General features: G+C 39.4%; 1 protein-coding gene across 5 annotated transcripts in view; it reads left to right on the top strand.

Annotated features, from left to right (window-relative positions):
* The window catches only part of MARCHF8 (membrane associated ring-CH-type finger 8), a 76,996-nt gene that overhangs the window by 27,705 nt on the left and 32,462 nt on the right, over window positions 1–16,829 (top strand). For all 5 annotated transcript variants that reach the window (XM_036461159.2, XM_045570663.1, XM_045570660.1 and 2 more), the window contains exon 2: window positions 11,281–11,460. In XM_036461159.2, coding sequence (XP_036317052.1) covers window positions 11,359–11,460 — 102 coding nt within the window. In that variant the 5' untranslated portion in view covers window positions 11,281–11,358. The remainder of the gene's footprint in view (window positions 1–11,280; window positions 11,461–16,829) is intronic.

Raw genomic sequence — 16,829 nt, 5'->3', positions numbered from 1 at the left:
GGGGATGTCTGACTGCCGTTTAGGCCCTCTCACAATCCGGGACTGCTGGTTCCTCACCACTCGCCTGCCTGCCTGATTGCTCCTAATCGCTTCTGCCTGCCAGCCTGATAGTCCCCTAACTGTTCCCCTGCTGGCCTAATTGATGCCTAACTGCTCGCCTGCTGGCCTGGTCACCCCAAACTATCCTCCCCTGTTGGCCTGGTCACCCCAAACTATCCTCCCCTGTTGGCCTGGTCACCCCAAACTGCCCTCCCCTGCATGCCTGGTTCCTCCCGACTGCCCTCCCCTGTAGGCCTGGTCACCCCCAACTGCCCTCCCCTGCTGGCTTGATCACCCACAGCTTGTGGTAGCCATCTTGTGACAATGTGGGGGCAGCCATCTTGTGGTGGCCATCTTGTGACAACGTGGGGGCAGCCATCTTGTGGTGACCATCTTGTGATGACATGAGGGCACGAGGGCCACCGAGGCTTTTATTAGTATAGATAATAGTTAAAAGATGAACTACGGTTTTAAAACACACTATCTTTCTGTGGCCTCTGATACAAAAGTTCAAGTGAACTTAAATTGATACATTTAACTATGTGTTATCAATTGGACTCACCTATTTTGAGGCATGTCTTACTACCTTAAAATATCCACTTTTGAAATATCTAAATTACTATCTCAAAATTTGATTAAGTATATTAGTACTATACCAATTACTTTGGTCAAATGTCCCTCCCTCTAGACAAAAGTGCAGCAAAAAGCCTGTATCTAATACTTTCATTGTGGAGTCAATCTTTATTATTGATGGAATTTTAATAATTACCATAGCAAAGTGAGCGACGCACCAGGTTTTATCTTTGTCTTGCCGACAGTTGTGCCACAGTGAGATAAAAGCATAAAGGAACAACAAATCGATACCTGTCTTTCAAATTAATCAATAAATAAAGAATTTAAACAGGTACTCAGTTACCATTAAAAAACAGGAGAAAAATAAAAGGAAAAAAAGAAAAGTGAAACCTGCTTAGTTCCCTGTGTAAGTTGCCGCGGCTTCCTGTCAGTGACGTGTCTGTGAGGCCTGAGATAAAGGTTCCCTGCGCTGGCCCTGCTGAGAGAGTGAAATAACCACGCAGAGCACTTACAGCTTGTTGATACTTTTTTCCCGTGTATTTTTCTTCCAGCGTTGTTGTTTACAGGTACAATAGTATTTCTATACTTTTCAGTTTATTTCTCTTGCTTTGTTATCTGCTTAAAGAGTTTGATGAGAAAAAATATTCTGTTGTGTTCTAACTTAAATTGTAATGGCCAGAGAGTGAGAGAAAGCGACGGAACAGTAGCCTGTTAATAGCTGTGGAGCAACTAACACCAGTCTGCTCCCGTGGGCTGATGGAAGTTTGGATTACCTTACGGTGGCTGTTTCTGCGATTATCCAAAAGAGAGAATAGCAGGCATCAGCACCCCAGGAGCCTCTGCTGCCGCCTTCTCCCCCTCCTCCTCCTCCTCTTCCCCCTCCCTCTCCCCCTCCTCCTCCCCCTTCTCTTCCTCCTCCCCCCTCCCACTCCTCCTCCTCCCCCACCCCCTCCTCCTCCCCCTCCTCCCCCTCCACCCCCCCTCCTCCCCCTCCTCCCCTCCACCCCCCCTCCTCCCCCTCCTTCCCCTCCTCCCCCTCCTCCCCCTCCTCCTCCTCCCCCTCCTCCTTCCCCTCCTCCTCCCCCTCCTCCTTCTCCTTCTCCTCCTCCTCTTCCTCCTCCTCCTCCTCCTCCTCCTCCTCCTCCTCTTCTTCCTCCTCCTCTTCCTCCTCCTCTTCCTTTTCCTCTTCCTTCTCCTCCCCCTCCTCCCCCTCCTCCTCTTCTTCCTCCTCCTCTTTTATTGTTCAAGGTAAAATTTTACTTAAAGTATAACTCACAAGTGACCCAAATGTAGTAAAAAAGATCCTGTAGGCATCCCATTTTCACAGAGTTCCCTAATTAAAAAAAAAAATTCTTTATTGCTTAAAGTATTACATATAGTATTACATATGTCTCTTTTCCCCCCCACTGACCTCTCCCTGGCCACCCCCATCCCCAGCACTGGTCCTCTGCTTCTGTTCACACGTGAATTTTCCAGGCTTGCCCGCCGCCTATCCGAGGCAGCAGACACTCCGTCTCTTCCTCTTCCTCCTCCTCTTCCTCCTCCTCCTATTTCAGAATATCTCGAACTGCCCTGCTCAGCCTTTCTCTCCCACCTCCCCCCACCCCCGTTGTCTAGAGCTGATACAAATTCTTTCAGAAAGGCTTACATTCTCTCCCCGACCCCTTACTTGGTGTATAAAAATGCTCAGCAACCCTAGGACACCTGACATGTCCTTCACCTAGCCATGGCCTTGGCGGCTCAGACTTCATGCCCAAGGACCTGCCTGCTCTCTCTCCCTAGCCCTGGCTTAGTAAGTCCTTTCTTCTAAACCAGACTGTCAGCAGGGAAGTTACATTTTTGGTTTAATGTGTTTATATTTTGGATTTTATTTTCCATTTATCTTTAGCATTTCTTATTTCTTTATGCAACGTTGTTCTTGCTTTTTAGTATCTGTAATCATGCCCTAAATTATTCTATGTAATTTTTAAAAATTGTATTTATTAAATTGACTGGGGTGACATTGGTCAGCATATATGTTTCATGTGTGGGTTTCTATGTTACAAGATATGTATATTGCATTGTGTGCCCACCACCCAAAGTCAGATCTTCTCCTGTTACCTTATATTAGGACCCCCTTTCTCCCCCACCCCCTTTCCTCTGGCAACTGCTGTTTGTGTTAATAAGTTTTAGTTTTATATCCCACATGTGAGTGAAATCATATAATTCGTAGCTTTTTCTGACTGGCTTATTTCACTTAGCATAATGTTCTTTTCATCCTTTCTTATGGCCGAGTAGTATTCCATTGTGTACACATATCACATCTTCCTTACCCGTCCTCTGCCACAGGACACTTGGGTTGTGTCCATGTCTTGGCCGCTGTGAACATAGGGGCACAAATACCTCTGAGAATACATGATTTTGAGTTTTTCAGGTAGATAACTAGGAGTGAGAATGCTGGGTTGTCTGGTAGCTCTAGTCTTACTTTTTGAGGAATCACCAGACTGCTTTCCATAGTGGCTGCACCAGTCTGCATCCCACCAGCAGTGAAGGCGGGTTCCCTTTCCCACAGCCTCTCCAACACTTGTTAGGGCTTGTCTTGTTGACGATGGCCACTCTCCAGGTGTGAAGTGGTATCTCACTGTAGTTTTGTTTTTCATTTCCCTAATTGTCAGTGAGGTTGAACATCTTTTCATAAACTACTGGCTGTTCATATGTCTTCTTGGGAGAGGTGTATTTTCAGGTCTTCAACCCTCTTTTTGATTGGGTTGCTTGTTTGTTTGGTGTTGAGATTTACAAGTTTGGGAATTAAACCTTTGTCGGAGCGAATGTTTGCAAATATCATCTCCCATCTTGCTGACCATCTCTTTGATTTGTTGTCAGTTTCTTTTGCTGTACAGAAGCTTTTTAGTTTGATATCATCCCATTCATTTATTTTTGCATTTACTTCCTTTGCCTTTGGCGTCAAGTTCATAAAATGTCTGGTATGACCCGGGTCTGTAAGTTTGGTATCTATGTTATCTTATATGTAACTTATTGTTTCAGGTATTACATTTAGGTCTTTGATCCATTTTGAATTAATTTTTGTACATGGGGACAAACTGTAATCCAGTTTCATTCCTTTGAATGTGGCTTTTCAGTTTTCCTGGCACCATTTATTGAAGAGAGACTATCTTTACTCTATTGTGCATGTGTCTGGCTCCTTTAGAATTGATCTTTTTGATAATAGCTATTCTGGCAGGTGTGAAATAATACCTCGTTGTGGTTTTGATTTGCAATTCCCTGTTATTAGTGATTAGTGATTTTGAACACCTTTATGTGTCCCTCTTGGTTACTTGTCTGCCTTCTTTGGAAAAATGCCTGTTCAGATCTTTTGCTCATCTTTTAGAAGGATTGTTTGTTTCTTTGCTGTTGAGTTTTTTATTTTAATTCATTGTGCAAGGTGCTTACTGGCCCTTCATTGTGGGGGCTTGCATCTTTCAGTTCCTGGGACTTACTTGGATTATTTATCTGAGTATTTCCTTCCCTCTGTGTTGTCTGCTCCTTTTTTCTGAAACTCCTTTTGGGTCAGATGCTAAAATATTTAAACTGATCTGCAGATATTTCTCAATCTTATTTTCTGTTGTATATTTTTGTACTACCTTTTTGGAAAATTCTGTGATTGAATTTTTGCCCTACCTATTGAATTTTTAGTTTTTCTATAATTTTTAATAGTGGCTTTAATTTTTTTCTTTTTATATTATATTTTGTTTTTATGGGTGCCTTATCATGCATACTCTATTGATTGCCTTATTTAAAGGGACTAAAAACACTTTAAGAAAATTATCTTTATTTTCCCCAGTTTTATTTTTTGTATGTATTATTTTGGTTCCTTTCATTTTGGAGCTCTTCTAAGTTTAATCAACAAATAATAAATGCCAAGAACAGTTTCTGTGAAATGGGCAGCAGAGGTTAGATTGCATTAAATCCAGTTGTAGAAGACGAGAAAGTGAGACATTTGTAGGTAACTCAGAAAGTTGGGTTATATAGGAAAAGGGTATAGGAACTTTAAAATAACTTTTAAAATGCTTTTACTTTTTTTATTTATTGATTTGAGAAAGACAGAGAGAAACATGAATTTGTTGTTCCACATATTTATGCATTTATTGGTTTGGTTGCTGCTTGTATGTGCCTGGCTGGAGATTGAACCTTGGCAGAGAGGGACAATGCTCTAACCATCTGAGCTACCCGCCAGGGAGTTTTTATTTGCTTTTGAAGATGAAAACACACAAAACACTTTATAATTCTGTATCAGTGTGGACTTTTATAATTTTTAAATAGCATCCAGTGACAAAAACTGCTTATTGTATGCCTTTATTGTGGAAAAATGATTCTATTACTTAGTTGATGTGTTAGGAGTCTTGTGGAAAACTGATTCTATTACTTAGTTGATGTGTTAGGAGTCTTGTGGAAAACTGATTCTATTACTTAGTTGATGTGTTAGGAGGTTGAAAATAGGGGTGGGAGGAAGGCGGTGGGGAGGAAGGCTGTGGAGGAAGCCTCTTCAGAGGTGGGTGAGGAGGGGGCAGAGAGCCCAGTACATTCTTAGACCTGGGGTCACTTCTTCATTTGTGTTATATGATTTACATTCTTTACAAAAGCGATGGGGCCAGTGAGATTGGCAGCGGGAAATTGATAAACTTTTACAGTAAATATTATTTAACGGGTGAAAGTGCCCAATCTTGTGGTCAGATCCTGGACACGTGGGTTTCCTTCACACAAGGAAGTCTGTTGTTAAGAAAGAACAATCCATTCTTCTCTGGTGGAAAGAAGACTTTCAGTATTGTGGAACAAGAGGTTTCTTTTATAACCTTGATTAAAAGAAAAAAAATTTACTGATAGCTTGTGTTATTCTGTGTTCTGTGAAAGATGGTAGTTCCTGCCACAGAAATGTTTCTGCCATAGTAACAGGGACATGTAATGAAAAGAAAAGGCAGTGTAAGGAACAGATAGCCTTCTAAGTGCTGGCAGATGCTGATTCTTTGACAACGGACAAGTACCAGCCTCCCCCTGTCTGCCATGTTATAATGCTGCGTTCTACTTGCTAGCAGTTCACATTCTGAGCCTTCATGTCTGCCTGCCGGTGTGTAAAGGCCATTCCAGTGTGTTAACAATTGTGGGTCAGATGCAAACTGGAAATATCAATAGTATGAGATGAAAATATTAATGAAGTCTAACTCAGTGTAAAATATCAAATAATACAGACTCCAAAATAAGTAACTTTTGAATGAAAGTCATATTTAATAAAACATCATGAAAAAGGCAAGTTAGTCCTATAATTCTCTATGCCACCTTTTGAGGGAGAGTATTGTACAAAACTATTAGAAGAAATATTGAAAATATTAAGAAGGAGAATAAAGCAAACACTATGATAGTTATAAAATCTCCATCTTGTGAATGCACCCCACTACTTTAGTCCTGTAGGAAAATTAGGCTTGAATCATGTGAGGCTTTCAAATAGTACTTCTCACAGAAAATGAGCCCGGTTATGACTTATTTACTAGAGGCCTGGTGTACAAAATTCATGCATGGGGCCGGGGGGGGGGGGGCGTTCCTCAGCCTGGCCTGCACCCTCCAATCCATGACCCCTCAGGGGATGTCCGACTGCTGGTTTAGTTCCGATCCCACAGTCGGACACCCCTCTCGCAATCCAGGACTGCTGGCTCCTAACTGCTCACCTGCCTGCTTACCTAATCTCCCATAACCACTCTCCTGCCTGCCTGATCGCCCATAACTCCCTCTGCCTGCCTGCCTGCCTGATGTCCCTAACTGCTCCCCTGCTGGCCTGATCACCCCTAACTTCTCTCCCCTGCCGGCCTGATTGCCCCTAACTGCCTCTGCCTCAGCCTCCACCACCATGGCTTTGTCCGGAAGATGTCCAGTCTATCTGGTCTAATTAGCATATTAGTTTATTATAGATAATAAAATTCTGACCATTACCAACCAATGTGGAATGACAAGCTTTTAATTTTAGCTCTTTAAAAATATATATAAACTATAAAAGTAATATATCATTACCAAAGGTTTAGATATAGAAGTGAAAATATATGGGCATATTATTTAACCTATTTGCTTTTTATGAATTCTCTTCCAATATTTATAATACATGTAAAATTTTATCACCTGCTTTTTATCATGCCCATATTTCTCTGGCTTCTAATGCTTACTTGATATCCTTTTGATTGTACCAGCACCACAATTCACTCAACTTTTACCCAGTTTGGGGAAATTAAGGGTATTTCTGTTTTTCTTTGTTGTAAATAATGTTATATTAAAAATGTGGGGGCTTGTAGATTTTTATATATTTTCTCAGGGTAAGCTTCTCAAAGGTAAGCTCTCCCATAGTTTCTGAGCTCTCTGGCTTATAAGTTTCCCTGGTGGGCATTCTGAGCATGTGATTCTATCATACAAGGGTCATGAGAACACAGACTTAGTCCAGATTGGCCAATGACAGGCTTTGCTTTATTTTTGTAAAATTTTGTAAAGGAAAAAATGGTTTCCTGTACTGTTGCCTTTCCTTGATTATTAAATATTAAGTGAGGATCCATTCTACTCATTTGTGAAATGGCTGTTTCTAAGCTTTGACCATTTACTTATTGGGATTTTAATGTGTTTTTTAAAGCTATTTATCTTAACTTCTTATGTAACTTTGTGTCCTCTATTGTACAAATATTTTCCAGTCATTTTTTTTTTTTTGCTTGTCATTATTTTTGCTTTTAATTACAGAATCATATCTATAACCCTTTAAAAATATTTTTATTGATTTCAGAGAGGAAGGGAGAAAGAGAGAGAGAGAGAGAAACACCAATGAGAGAGAATCATGGTTCGGCTGCCTCCTGCACTCCAGGAGTGCCACTGAGTACAAGCCAACAATCCGGGTATTAACCCTGACCAGGAGTCAAGCCATGACCTCTTGGTTTATAGGTCAATACTTAACCACTGAGCCACCATGGCTGTGCTATATAACCCTTTTTCTTTTGTGACCCTCTCCCCTTCAAATTCTAAGCTTAAAAATAAAATTTCTTTTTAGTTTCTTAATATATTCATTAGCAATTGTATTTTATTTTTTACATTAAACTTTTATATCCGTCAGAATTTATTTTGATGAATGAAGTATGTCCTTTTTCCTTCCAAATTGTTAACCAGTGATCCCAATACCATTTATTCAGTATTTTGTTCCTTTCCTATAGTTCTGTGCTTTTTCTTCTATTGGCTGTTATATTCTTCTTGTATAATGCAGCCAGTTTCTGGACTGTCTTTTCTGTCTTATAACAAACTATAGCTTGCTGTTTAGTAATGATTAATGTTTTGATGTTTTAATATTTCTCATTTCCCTATTGGTTCTTCCCTAGCATTTTTATTTAATCATCTCATTATTATGCATAATTTTAGAATCAGTTCATCAAGTAAAAATCTTGCTTAGGCTTTGATTAGAATTATATTAAATATATGCTTTAATTTGGAGAGAACACAACTTATTAGAGTATTCAAATATATTCTAAAGTCACTAAAACATTTTTCATTAAATGTTCTTAAGCTTTAAATTCATTTATCTCTAATTACCTTATGTTTTTTGTATTGTTGGTGTACAGGAATGTTGGTGACATTAATGTGTTTTGTCAGCCTTAAAAATAAAACAGCCAGTTATTTCATCAGCAGAATGGTTTTATTCAGGGAGAGCAAAGAATTGCCATTTGGAACAAGCAAGCTTTAGGAAAATGTCAGGCAAGTCCAGCAAGAAAAGGAGGGGAATGGTGCTTCACAGAGGAGAAGGAGGAAGCAGGGCTTGGGTGGCGCAGCATTTGCCACGGGCGGGCTCTGCAGCTGACGGGCACTTCATGTTAAATGGGGTTTCTTTCTCCTGCTTTCCAATGTATACTTTGTTCTTACACTGACATAGTTACTGATTTTATACAAATGTTTGTTTTAATCTGATTCCATTAGATCTTGCAAAATTCCTTTGAACTCTTCCCTTATACTACAAAGTTTTCTTTTTATCATTAACTTTTCACAGCAGAAAAAAATTTATATATTAAATAATAGCAGTGGTAATGTGGTTATTTTGATTTTATGTTTAATTAAAACGCCACTAAGAGTTTTGCTCTGTGAGTGTAATGTTAAATTTTGAGAGAGAGGTGCTTTTTAAAAATTAGGGACCCTCCATTGCTGTTTTCTAAAAGGTGCTAAATTCTGTGTGGACAATGGGTTCATCGTTTGTGAATAGCATCGATGACGCACATGACTGGTCTGCAGGTTTTCCTCGTGAGTCGGATCTGTTCCTGGGTGTCCAGGTCTCAGTATGCTGGTGCTCCCTGCACACCGTGCACATGTTTTGGGTTTCCCACAGGCATGTCAAGCTCACTGTGCCACGGTGACCCCCTGGTACCCTGCTCCCCTGGTATCCCGGGCTTGTAAAAGTACAGCTAGAACCTGGGTGTGGCTTAGACCCTGACTGGGTTATGTCAGTCCTCCTTTTCAGAAGGTCTCTGTCCATCCACCCACTCACTGCTTTGGTGTGGCCTCGGTCATTCAGTGCTGTGTGTTACAGTTGGTCTCCGCACTCCTGCTTTCTCTTTCTTGCTGTCTGCTAGTTGCTATGCACAGGCTTCTTTTTATATGCGGCATGCTTCTGATAGAGACAAGCTTGACTTAAACTCATTTATTCTGAGTGCCAGTCATGATCCTGAGATCCAACACCTCACATAGGGAGAAGCAGGGCACTGCTGGAGCCTGGCACCCTAAGAGCAAGGCTGCAGGGAGGCATGCAGGCCTGGGGTGACTGTGCCCCAGGGAGGCTGCGACTGGCATCTTTGTCACAGCATCGTTGTAGGGCTGGGCTGAGCCCTTTGTTCATTTGACCATCTGGAAACACAGGGAAGAGCTTGGTTGTTAGGCTGCGCTGGCTGTCATATGGACCAGAGCTTTCTACCTCTCCCCTTACAGGGACACATTGTCAACTCTGCTTTCCCGCAGAGTCATGCTGCCGAGCTTCTTAATAGCTGTCAGAAAGGATTTGAGGTCCCAATTGTTTAAATCTTGTGTCAGTCTGAGCTGTGGGAAGACAGGGGAAAGCAAACAAACAATTGGGCTTTGGTGAGGCCATGAGAAGAATCGTGCAGATGTCTGAAAAGGCAGCCTAGGCAGTGTGCTGGTGTTGAAACCCGTCCATTTGTGCATGTGTCCTGTCTTATTGGAGCTCCACAGTAACCCTGGAAGCTGAGCAGAGATGATTCCTTTCTGTTTTACAGATGGAGATGAAATGTATCAGTTTGCCCAACATCACAGTTAGTATTTAATAGAGTCAGTACTTGGGTTTCTGATTGCTGATTATGCACTCTTCCTGTTGCCTTTCTCAAAACTAGAAGAGTGATAGCATAACAATTCGTTCATTTTATCTAGATAACTCACATTAGGGATAGCACAAAGGAGAAATAGGGTTTTATCCATATTAACCTATATGATTTCCATATTCTTCTTTTAAACAGCTTTATTAGGATACTAGAGGCCTGGTGCATGAAATTTGTGCCTGGGGGTGGGTCCTTTCAGCCCAGCCTGCACCCTCTCCAACCTGGGACCCCTCAGGGGATGTCTGACTGCCAGTTTAAACCATGTTGTAGCATTTATTCATGTTTTATTTCTTTTTATTACTGAATAATATTCTATTGTATACATAACTCAGTTTTATTTATCCTTTCATCTGTTTATGGACATTTCAGTTATTTCTGTTTTTGACTATGAACATCCATGTATATGTTTTTATGTGGGTATTACTTACATTTCTTTGGGTGAGTATATACCCAAGAATGAAATTCCTGGGTCACATAGTAACACTATATTTAACATTTTAAGGAATGGCCAGACTTTACCAAAAGCAGCTACATACATTCCCACCAGTGGTGAATGAGGGTTTCAATTTCTCCACATTCTTGCCAGTGCTTCTCAGCCTTAGTAATTATCCATAATTAAAGTGGTATCTCATGGTTTTGGTTTACATTCTCCTGTTGGCTAACAATGTTGAGCAATCATTTTTCATTGGGTTATCATTTTATTATTGAGTTGTAACAGTCCTTTATATATTTGAGATACAAGTCCCTTATTAGTTATATGGTTTGCAAAAATAATTATTCTGTCCTATGGTTGTCTTCTCACTTTTTTTACTTTAAATGATTTTTATTTTTCCATTGTAGTTGACATAAAATGTTATTTTACTTTTTGGTGTACAACCCAGTGATTAGACATTATATAACTTACAAAGTGGTCACCTCGATAAATTGAATGTCCATCTTTTGCCATACACAGTTACTATAATATTATTGGCTATATTCCCTATGCTGTTCTTTATATCCCCATGATTATTCTGTAACTACCAATTTGTATTTCTTAATTGCTTCACCTTTTTCTCCCATCCTCCCTGGCAACTGTCAAATGTTCTCTGAATCTATGAGTGTGTTTCTATTCTGACTGTTTGTTTATTTATTTATTTATTTATTTTTTATATTTCACATAGGAGTGAAATCATATGGCATTCGTCTTTCTCTGTCAGACTTATTTCACTCATCACAATATCATCTAGGTTCGTCCATGTTGTTGCAGATGGCAAGGTTTCATTCGAGGGTTTTCACTCGGTTATACCTGTCTTCTCTCTCCCAGCTTTAAGTCCATGGCCCAAAATGCCTCTGCCACTGGAGACTCTCTTCTGTGAAGAAGACGACCAGACAGGAGGCTGGAATGAGCATGCCACTGCACCCAATCTCTGCCATTCCTTCTCAGGATGCCGCCTGCTCTAAAGTCTGCAGAAGTAAGACCAAAGAGAAGGAGAGGGAAGAGCAGGTAATTTTAGTTTCCTTATTTTTGTTGTTTTCATTAAATATGATCTACAATGGTAAACTCTGAAGATCAAGATTTTCTCTGGTGATATACTAAAAAGCCCAGGTAGTGCTTAGAAATTGTCTTTGTTATTGTGGTTGTTATTTCTCACCAGATAGTGTTTTTTCTTTTTTCAAAGAATTTTTGATTGACTACAGTTTTACATATGTCTCCTTTTCTCCTGATTGACTGCCCCTCCTCCCAGCCATTCCCACCGTGTGCAAGCCCCCACCACTCCAATGTCTGTGTCCATTGGTTATGCTAATATGCATGCAAACAAGTCCTTTGGTTGCTCTCTAAACCACGCCCCCACCTCTCCTGCCATTTGTCTCTGGATCTGTTTTTGTTAATCAAATTATGTTGATCATTATATCCCACATATGAGTGAGATCATGTGATATTTATTATTTTGCTTAGCATAATGCTCTCCAGTTCCATCCATGATGTTGCAAATGGTCAAAGTTTCTTTTTTATTTTTATAGTGGCGTAATATTCCATTGTATAGATCTACCACAGTTTTTAATCCACTCATCTGCTAATGGGCACTTAGGCTGTTTCCAAATCTTAGCTAAGGTGAATTGTGCCGCTATGAACATAAGGGTGCATATATCATTTCTGATTGGTGTTTCTAGTTTCTTGGGATACATTCCTAGAAGTGGGATGACAGGGTCAAATTGAAGTTCCATTTTTAACTTTTTGAGGAAACTCCAAACTGTTTTCCACAGTGGCTGCACCGGTCTGCATTTCCACCATAAGTACATGAGGGTTGCTTTTTCTCCACATCCTCATTGGTACTTGTTATTTGTTGATGATAGCCATTCTGACAGGTGTGAGATGGTACCTCATTGTTGTTTTGATTTGCATCTCTTGGATGATCAGCGACTTTGAGCGTGTTTTCATATGTCTCTTGGCCTTCTGTATGTCCTCTTTTAAAAAGTGTCTATGTAGGTCCTTTGCCCATTTTTTTTTTTTTTTTGATCGGATTGTTTATCTTCCTTTTGTAAAGTTGTATGAGTTCTCTGTTAATTTTGGAGATTAAACCTTTATCAGAGATAACATTGGCAAATATGTTCTCCTTTGCAGTGGGATTTCTTGTTATTTTGTTGATGGTTTCTTTTGCTGTGCAGAAGCTTTTTATTTTGATGTAGTCCCATTTGTTTATTTTCTCCTTAGTCTCCATTGCCCTAGGAGCTGTGTCAATAAAGATATTACTATGACATATGTCTGCTATTTTGATGCCTATGGAATCTTGTAGGATTTTTATGGTTTCCCATCTTACATTTAAGAACTTTAGCCATTTTGAGTTTGTTTTTGTGTATTGTGTAAGTTAGTGATCTAGTTCCATTTTTTTGTTGTTGTTGTTTGCATGTGTCTGACCAAATTTCCCAACACCATTTATTGAACTGACTGTCTTAACTCCATTGTTCCTGCCTCCTTTGTCAAATATTAATTGAGTATAATGGCTTGGGTTGATTTCTGGGTTCCCTGATCTATTCCATTGGTCTATATATCTGTTCTTGTGATAGTACCAGGCATTTTTGAGAACAATGGCTTTGTAATACATCTTGATATCTGGTATTGTGGTCCTTCCAATTTTTTTCTTCTTTCTCAGGATTGTTGTGGTTATTTGGGGTCTTTATAAATCCAGATAGATTTTTGGAGAGTTTGTTCTAGATCTTTTAAATATTTCATTGGCATTTTAATGGGGATTGCATTGAATCTGTAGATTGCTTTGGGTAGTATGGACATTTTAATGATATTGATTCTACCAATCCATGATCATGGTATATTCTTCTATTTGTTTATGTCTTCCTCTATCTCTTTTTCAATGTCTCATAGTTTTCCAAGTACAGGTCTTTTACTTCCTTAGTTAAGTTTATTCCTAGGTATCTTAAAATTTCTGGTGCAATGGTAAATGGGATTCTTTTTTTAGTTTTGCTTTCTATGAATTCATTTTTGGTGTATAAAAAGGGCGTAGACTTCTGGGTGTTAATTTTGTGTCCTGCTACATTGCTGAATTCATTTGTTAGATCTAGTAGTTTTTTGATGGAGTCTTTGGGGTTTTCTATATATAGTATTATGTCATATGCAAATGAGGACAGTTTTACTTCTTTTCCAATTTGGATGCCTTTTATTTCTTCTTTTTGTCTGATCGCAATGGCTAGCACTTCCAGTATTATATTGAACAGGAGTGGTGAAAGTGGGCATCCTTGTCTTGTTTCCATTCTTAAGGGAAATGAGTTTAGTTTTTGCCCATTGAGTATGATGTTGGCTGTAGGTTGTCATTTAAGGCTTTTATTATTTTGATGTATGATTTCTCTATTCCCACTTTGCTGAGAGTTTTTATCAAGAAAGGATGTTGGATTTTGTTAAATGCTTTTTCTTCATCGATTGATATGATTATGTGATTTTTGTCTCTCAGTTTGTTTATGTGATGTATCACTATTATTGATTTGCAGATATTGTACGATTCTTACATCCCCGGAATAAATCCCACTTGATCATGGTGTATGATCTTTCTGATGTACTGCTGGATCCAATTTGCTAGAATTTTGTTGAGGATTTTAGCATCTATTATCATCAACTATATTGGCCCCATAACTCTCTTTTCTGTGGTGTCTTTATCTGATTTTAGGATTAGGGTAATGTTGGTGTCCTAGAAAGAGTTTGGAAGTATTTCTTCTTCTTGAATTTTTTGGAATAGTCCGAGGAGGATAGGTTTTAGTTCTTATTTGAATGCTTGGTACAATTCCCCTGTAAAGCCATCCCAACCAGGGCTTTTGTTTGCCGGAAGATTTGATCACTGCTTCAATTTCTTCCGTAGTTATTGACCTATTCAGGTTTTTTTATTCTTCCTGTTTGAGTTTTGGGAGCTTGTATTTTTTCTAAGAATATGCCCATTTTATCTAGATTGTCCATTTTGTTGAAATAGAGTTGTTCATAGTATTTTTTCATAATATTGATACTTTGTATTTCAGTGGGAATGGTTATTTTTTCACTTCTTTCATTTCTGATTTTGTTTGTTTGGGTCCTCTCTCTTTGCTTCTTGGTGAGCCTGGCTAGAGTTTCATCCATCTTGTTTATCCTTTCAAAGAACCAACTCTTGGTTTTATTGACTTTTTTTTTTTTTTTTTTCTCTATGCTTTTATTTCCACTCTGATCTTTGTCATTTCCTTCCTTCTACTTACTCTGGGCTTTTCTTGTTGTTCTCTTTCTAGTTTTTTAAGAATTACAATTAATGTTAGATAACTTATTACCAGTTTTTCTTTCCCTCCTTCCCTCCCTCCCTCCCTCCCTCCCTCTTACTTTCCCTCTCTCTCTCTCTCTCTCCCTCTCTCTCTCTCTCTTTCGTTCTTTCTTTCCCTTCCTCCCTCCCTTCCTCCCTCCCTTCCTCCCTCCCTCCCTTCCTTTCTTCCTCCCTTCCTCCCTCCCTTCCTTTCCCTCCCCTCCCCTTCCCTTCCCTTCCCTCCCCTCCCCTCCCCTCCCCTCCCCTCCCCTCCCCTCCCCTTCCCCCCCCCCCCCCCCCCCCCTGCAGTGGGCCTGTAGTGCTGTGTACTGCTCTCTCAGGACTGTATCCTATAGATTTTTGGATTGTCTTGTGTTCATTTTCATTTGTTTCCAGGATTTTAAAATTTCTTCTTTGATCTCTTTGGTAACCCATTCATTAATAGCATGCTATATATCCTCCATGTATTTAATTGGCTTTGAGCGTTTTTATCGAAGCTGACTTCTAATTTCATGCCATTGTTTTCTGAGAAGATGTTTGATAAGATTTCAATCTTCTTGAATTTTAGAGACTTAGATTGTGTTCTAACATGTGATCTATTTTTGAAAATATCCCAGGTGCACTTGAGAGGAATGTATATTTCATAGCTTTGGGGTGCAATGTTCTGAAGATTTCAGTTAGTTCCATCTGATCTAGTGTCATTTAGGATTGCTGTTTCCTTATTGGTTTTTCCCCCCTAGATTTATTCAGTTATAGCAGTGGGGTATTAAAGTCCCCACAATGATTGTATTGCTGTTGATCTATTCCTTGATATCCTCCAGAAGTTTTTTATATATATTTGGATGCTTCTGTATTTAGTGCATATATGTTTACCAGAATTATAGCCTCTTGTTGTATCAATCCCTTTTGTATTATGAAGTGGCCTTCCTTATCTCTTATTAAGGCCTTCACTACTTTGAGGTCTGTTTTGTCAGAGATAAATATTGTTACCCCCACTTATTTTTTTATTTCTATTTGCTTGAAATTATTTTTTCACCCCTTCACTTTCAGCCTGTGTGAGTCTTTTGTTCTGAGGTGTATCTCTTATAGACAGCATATATATGGGTCATGTTTTCTTATCCATTGAGCTAGCCTGTGTCTTTTGATTGGATCATTTACTCCATTTATGTTTAAGGTTATTATTGATAGGTACTTTTTTTTTAATATATATTTTTTTGTAGAGAGAGGAAGGGAGAGAGATAGAGAGTTAGAAACATCGATGAGAGAGAGTCATCAATCAGCTGCCTCTTGCACACCCCCTACTGGGGATATGCCCGCAACCAAGGTACATGCCCTTGACCGGAATCGAACCCGGGTCCCTTCAGTCCCCAAGCCGAGGCTCTATCCATTGAGCCAAACCAGTCTCGGCTGATAGGTACTTTTTGTTGCCATTTCTTTTCTTTATGCCTGAGTTCCTTCCTGTCTTTATTTCTTTTTTACAGCAGATCCTTTAGCATTTCTTGCATTACTAGTTTGGTGATAATAAACTGCCTTTGTTTGTTTGTGTGTGTTTTTGTTTGTTTGTTTTTTGTCTATGAAGCTCCTGCTTTCACGTTTAATTTTGATGGTAGCCTTACAGGATTGAGTATTCTTAGATTCGGTCCCTTTCTTTGCATCACTTCGTATACTTCATGCCATCCCTTTGGCACAATATGTTTCTGTTGAGAAATCATTTACTAGTACAATGGGAGATCCCTTGTAGATGACTTTTTATCCCTCTCTAGCAGCCTTTTAAAAAATTTTTTGTCTTTTACCTTTGCCATCTTAATTATGATGTGTTTTTGTGTTGTTCTTTTTGGGTTCATCAGTGCTTCCTGGACTTGTATGATCATTTTCTTCCCAAGGTCAGGGAAGTTTTCTGTCATTTCTTCAAACAGTTTTTCTATTCCTTGCTCTGCTTCCTCTCCTGGAACCCCTAATATGCAGATATTGTTTTGTTTTATGTTGTTTCTAAGCTCTCTTAAACTCTCCTTCTGCTTTTTGTATTTTTTTCCAGTTGATGCTCTGTTTGGTATTTTTTCTGTCTTCTAACTCTGATTGGGTCCTCAGCTTCTTCTAGTCTACCGTT

This window comes from Pipistrellus kuhlii, unplaced genomic scaffold, assembly GCF_014108245.1.
Source record: "Pipistrellus kuhlii isolate mPipKuh1 unplaced genomic scaffold, mPipKuh1.p scaffold_m20_p_35, whole genome shotgun sequence".
Classification (NCBI taxonomy): Eukaryota; Metazoa; Chordata; class Mammalia; order Chiroptera; family Vespertilionidae; genus Pipistrellus; species Pipistrellus kuhlii.
This window is presented reverse-complemented; position numbering and strand designations above follow the sequence as displayed.